The sequence below is a fragment of the Belonocnema kinseyi genome, chromosome 6 (assembly GCF_010883055.1).
Source record: "Belonocnema kinseyi isolate 2016_QV_RU_SX_M_011 chromosome 6, B_treatae_v1, whole genome shotgun sequence".
Lineage (NCBI taxonomy): Eukaryota > Metazoa > Arthropoda > Insecta > Hymenoptera > Cynipidae > Belonocnema > Belonocnema kinseyi.
The window spans coordinates 104,015,335-104,021,106 of NC_046662.1; the positions used below are offsets into that span (position 1 = coordinate 104,015,335).

The 5,772-nt window shown below is 34.8% G+C and overlaps 1 protein-coding gene across 1 annotated transcript in view; it reads left to right on the forward strand.

Moving 5' to 3' along the window:
* LOC117174268 (DNA polymerase zeta catalytic subunit) overlaps positions 1-5,772 on the forward strand; it is a 198,175-nt gene that overhangs the window by 158,074 nt on the left and 34,329 nt on the right. Inside the window, exons 10-12 of the mRNA XM_033363187.1 lie at positions 3,288-3,600; positions 3,687-4,005; positions 4,089-4,337. Of these exons, the coding sequence (XP_033219078.1) occupies positions 3,288-3,600; positions 3,687-4,005; positions 4,089-4,337 (881 nt within the window). The remainder of the gene's footprint in view (positions 1-3,287; positions 3,601-3,686; positions 4,006-4,088; positions 4,338-5,772) is intronic.

A 5,772-nucleotide genomic window follows, 5' to 3' on the forward strand; every position in this document is an offset into this window, starting at 1 on the left:
GAGCCAAGACATTCCCGATGATAGCTGCAGGGCGTGCCATGCACACCCCGAGCGTTTAGCTCACATACTATCTAGTTGTCCAACACACGCGGGAACGACCTATTCATCGGCGCTCTTGTAGGTGCCAAGCTTTCACTTGCTAATAGCCTAAAAAGCATCCCTGCGTGTCAACAATATGCTAGAACACTTGCAGGAAAAATGCAGAAGGCGGTTGTCCTTGGGTCGCTCCGTGTTCTTAGGGTCCACGAGGCTTTTGCTGAATCGTCGTATTGATTCCTTTACAGACTGTAACCACCTATCTCACGGTTGTGAGACGTGGTTATGACTGAAATTTTACCGCGATTTCGCTGGAAGCGGGTGCTATTTTTCAGATTAGCACCCGCTCCCGGTGAAATCCTGCGGTTGTCCTTATGACAAATTTTTAATTATATACCTTAAAAGTCATTTTCTTAGATTTTCTTTAAATTCTCAGAACATGTTCACCTACCCAACAGTACTTGATCGACAAATTAATTGACCACGATTACCACCCCTCTTCAAGTGGTGGGGGCTGATATTTTCGACCCCAACGCCTGCACAGGTAGTTTCAACATCCTGTAACTTGCTTTCTATTCTAGCGATTTAAATTTGTTATGAGGGTTTTCGAAAAGTTGTTTTTCACTCTTTTATTCTATTTCATTAACGAAAAAAATTTAACATTTTTCAAGCATTTTTTAAAGCATTTAATTGTTTCTTTAACTTTTTTTTGCAGAATCGGATATTTTCATTATTTTTTAAATAGTCTTAAATGAAAGTTGGACTTTGCGGATTTAAAAAAGGTTCTACATAAAAATATGGTCGAGTGAATATTTTCCGAGATATAGGCTCTGATGTCTAGGCAGTCCTGATGCTCGTACTCAGACGTAATCGTTTAATATTCCGCCGAATACTCGACAAGTCTACCATTCTTTTAGCGCGTTCAAGGTTCTTCAGAATGACATAAAGTAAGCCAATTAATAATTTTAGAATGTATGTCGTCGGGCCAGAGGAAATTAAAACTATATATTATTTGTTATAAACAAATAATAAGTGAAAACCACTCTTTTCAGAAGTGATGATTCAGTATGAATGATTCCTTAATATTATAGTTTTTCAGTTTACAAGAATTATAGATTGGCCATACACAGCTTGGATGCTAATAACGGCCTACTTGTATTTTCAGAAGTAACTTGTGTTTATTTCGGTCTTCATGAAGTTATATGCAAAACAAATAAAAAACATATGACTTCTTAAAATACAAGTCGGATGTTATTGCACCCAACTCCTCAATTATATTTCAACTTTACTCTGAGACAAAGTTGTCTTAAAGCAAAAGCATCGTCCTTTTGCATATTTTGTTTTGAACCAACTTAACATCTTCTTTATACAAACAGACTTATTTGCCTGCAAGATTAGATCAAGTTTATCGCAAAAGCATTATGTTTTCTACAAAATGATTCTGTTTGAGGTAAATCAAAATCTTTTCAGCCTTTATTTTTATAGGAGGACATTTAATTTGTATCAAAACGTATTCTCTTGAAGCAAGAGAACATTTTTCTGAGCCTTATTTAATTTCTGCAGGGTAGTTTGGTATTTCTGTTGTAACGCTCGTTCTGTTTATATACCTGCCAGTAAAAAGGAAAGAATCGAAAAGGCCGCTTCGGAAAGATTCAGAGAGAATTCGGAAAGGGCTATGTGAACTTTGCTTCGTTTCTTTCCGAACGTCGAGCTGTGCCACGAATCTTTCCGATTCTTTCCGAATGTCCCTTTCTCTTTTCTTATTTCTTTCAGATCAGTGCAGAGTGTCCCTCTAGTTAGCCTCTATTTCATTATATTTATATTTATCTGATGCATTTCAGATTTCACATTTATTCAGAAAGAAGTCGGAATGAAGATAAACAGTGGGACACAGGAGAAAAATCGAAAAGAATCGGAATAAACTATTGGGACACTGCGTCATTTATTTGGAAAGAAATCGGAAAGCTTCGGAAAGAGCAAGCGTTCGGAAGGAAACGGAAGCAAAGTACCTTTCCGATCCTTTCCGATTCTTCCGCCAGGGATGTCAAAACCGGTTAAGGGCATGTGATACTTAGAAAATTATCAATTTTACCAGTTTTAGGTACCTCGGCTTTTTTTCTAGAATAATAAATATTTTGTCTTCAAAATCCCGAGCGTTAGCTCCAAACTGCACAATATTTCTGGCCGAAAACTTTGGAATTACAAATAAACATAGTAACTAATTTCTCGGAACTAACCTTGTTTGTAGGCAATCGAAAAAGTGTATTTCATCAATAATTTCAAAATTATCGGCATGACAGAGAGTTGAAAACCGACCCTAACCTCAAAATAATGCACATGCATAACATTTTTATTTAGCATAATAACATGCCCTTAAATTGTGCATTTATTCATGGAATATTTGTGGTTAATCAATAATTATTATAAATTGACAAACTATAATATTAGGGAAACATTCATACTGAGAAATGTCAACATCACGTCTGAAAAGAGTAGTTTGCACTTTTTATTTGTTTATAACAAATAACAAATAATTATACATTCTTCTGGCCCGCCGGAATAAATTCTTCAATCATTAATTAGCTGATTTTATGTACTTCTGAATAAACTTGAACGCGTTGAAAGAATGGTATACTTGCCAACTAGTCTGCGGATCAATAAAGGATTACGTCTGAGCACGAGCATTAGGACTGCCTGTACATCAGAGCCTATATCTCGGAAACTATTCACTAGACCATATTTTTACTCGGAACCTTTTTCGAGCCAAAAAGTCAAGCTTTCTTTTAAGACTATTTAAAAAATAATAAGAATACCCGATTTTGCAAAAAAAAAAGTTAAATAAAAAATTTAATTGTTTAAAAAATCCTCAAAAACTGTCAAATTTTTTCGTTAATGAAATAGAATAAAATAGTGCAAAATAGCCTATCGAAAACTAAAAAATTGTTTATAATAATTAATGTGTGTTCTACTTGTTCCCATTCCGTTGAAAGGTAAAAAATTATTTTCTGAAAAACGTAATGTTTTCATCGTTAAGTAAAAATATTTTTTATGAGATAACCAATGTCACAAAATCACTGATCACCGTTCTCTTTCAGATTAACTGAACTCTAAATTTAAAAAAAATTCAAATTGGACTAATATTTAAGGCTGCAGTAAGTAGAGATTTTTTAACGAAAAACTATGTTTCGTCCCACTGTGTGAAAGTTTGATCATCATTTCCCCGCGTAATTTAACATACATTTTTTTGGCAGGAAGAACATGCGAGCATGCACGTCTTTTCGGAATCCAGTTTTTCGAAGTTTTTTCTCGTGGTTCTCAATTCAGGGTCGAATCAATGATGTTGAGATTAACAAAACCTTTCAATTATGTCTTGGTATCGCCCTCTGTAAGACAAAGAGCCTCGATGCGTGCTCCAGAAGCATTACCCTTGATCATGGAACCCATTTCTACATTTTATAGTGATCCAGTGATAGTTCTTGATTTTCAAAGTCTATATCCAAGCATTATAATAGCATATAATTATTGCTTTTCAACGTGCCTGGGTCGAGTGGAGCACATCGGACAGTAAGTAAATTTCTGTATATTTTTATTCTGTAGAAGACACATAAGTTGAATTTAAACCCAGTCATAAAATTTAATTTAATATTTAGGAATGATCCTTTCAAATTCGGTGGTACAACTTTAAAAGTAACAAAAAAGACAGCTAGGAAACTTCAAGGAAAAATAAACTTTTCCCCTGTTGGAGTTGGTTTTGTGAAACCTGAAGTTCGCAAAGGTATTTTGCCGCGAATGCTCAGCGAAATTTTGAACACTAGATTGATGGTTAAAAAGTCAATTAAGGATCACCCCAAAGATAATAGTCCACTGCAGCAAATTCTTCATAATAGACAGTTAGGATTAAAATTAATCGCTAATGTCACTTATGGATATACAGCAGCAAATTTTAGTGGAAGGATGGCATGTATTGAGGTGCGTTATAAATTAACTGTAATATTCAAATTCTTACGAAATTAATAGTAATTAGTATGCAATTTGATTTGACCCATTAATAGGTTGCAGATAGCATAGTCAGTAAAGGCAAAGAGACTTTAGAACGCGCCATCAAATTGGTTGAAATAACACCCAAATGGGGAGCTCGAGTTGTTTATGGTGACACTGACTCTTTATTCGTAATGTTACACGGAAAATCAAGAAACGATGCTTTTGAAATTGGTGCCGAAATGGCCGATGCAGTTACAGCTGCAAATCCAACTCCCGTGAAATTAAAGTTTGAAAAAGTCTTACATCCTTGCATTTTACAGGTCGGTACATTTATTAATTTCCCTATAAAAAAAGTCGGATTAAAAAGTGTTCGAAAGGAATGCCATTTCAATTTAAAATTGTTGCAAAGCAGATTTTACGACTTTATCTCGTGAATGCGATTCAGTACTTTAAAGTCGCATATTTTCTGTTTCGCAATCATTCAGATTGAATACCATTGCATTGACACACAAATTCTGTGTCACATTCGATCACATTATGTAGCATTAAATCATTTTTAAATTCTCGCATTAACACGAATTGAACGCGAAATGCGAGGTTGTCTAAAAACTGATTTTTAGAGAACATTTCATGAACGCGAAGCGATAATTTAGAATCTGACATTTTTCGGAGGGCAACTTCTCTTTCTAATGAGGTCAGCTCATGAGTTAAATGAAGTTTACGGTTATTGCAGAAAACGTATTTATAAGAAACTATTACATTGGGAGTTCGTGTATTATTCTAACTGGTAAAATTGTATGGGGAAAGAAGAATGTGTAATTGCAGAACTATGCAAGCGGTAAGAAAAAATGCGAATTATTTAACAAGGAAAAAAGTGAGAAAGCGCTTTCGAAACTTTATAAAGCTAAAAAGACATATAGAAGAAAATTTAAGAAAAAAGTAATACTTTCTGACAAAATGTTCTTCAAAATTGGCCTGTTATAGCCATGTAAGTGACATGAGAAAATTTCATGTTCAAACTGGATTTTTTATACTTTAGTTAGCAGAAAATATATCAGTGAAATGCCAGAAACGTGTTATAAGGCAAGTAGAAGGCTCTACTGTAAAAAATTAGGTTGATTAAATCGTTAAAAGAAAATAAAATAGGATTATTCCTTAGAGTTTTTGATAATACCATGAAGTACTACGAGTAGAGCACATGCCATGCGTTTCAGGCTGGCCCCACAATGTGTCCTAAGAATTGTACGTACGTCGACGTGCATTGATATCAACGCGTATATGTTAGTTTCTGCACATTGATATTAACTGTCGCGCGTATTTGATTCTTTCACATTTCAGTGTTCCGGCAAACATCGAAGTGCGTTTAAACACCGGAACACTGGAATGTGAATTAGTCAAACACGCGCGACAGTAGGTAGCAATGGGTAACAATGCACATATCAGAGTTGATATCATCGTTCGTCGACGTTCGAAAAATTCTTAGGACACATTTTTGGAGTCAGCCACACTGACCGACTGTAGGCTTGCTTGGGTACTTTATAGATAATACTGTACGAGGGTAGTTCAATAAGTCCTTAGAATGAAGTATAAAAACAATTTTTTTTGAGTAAATTTTTTTTTATTTTTCAACATAATCTCCTTGGAGCTCAATAAACTTGGTCAATCGCTTTTCAAGTTTTTTTAATCCTTCAAAAAAGTGCGTTTTCGGAAGTTCCTCAAAATAAGCACTTACAGAGGCAATGACGTCTTCGTTGT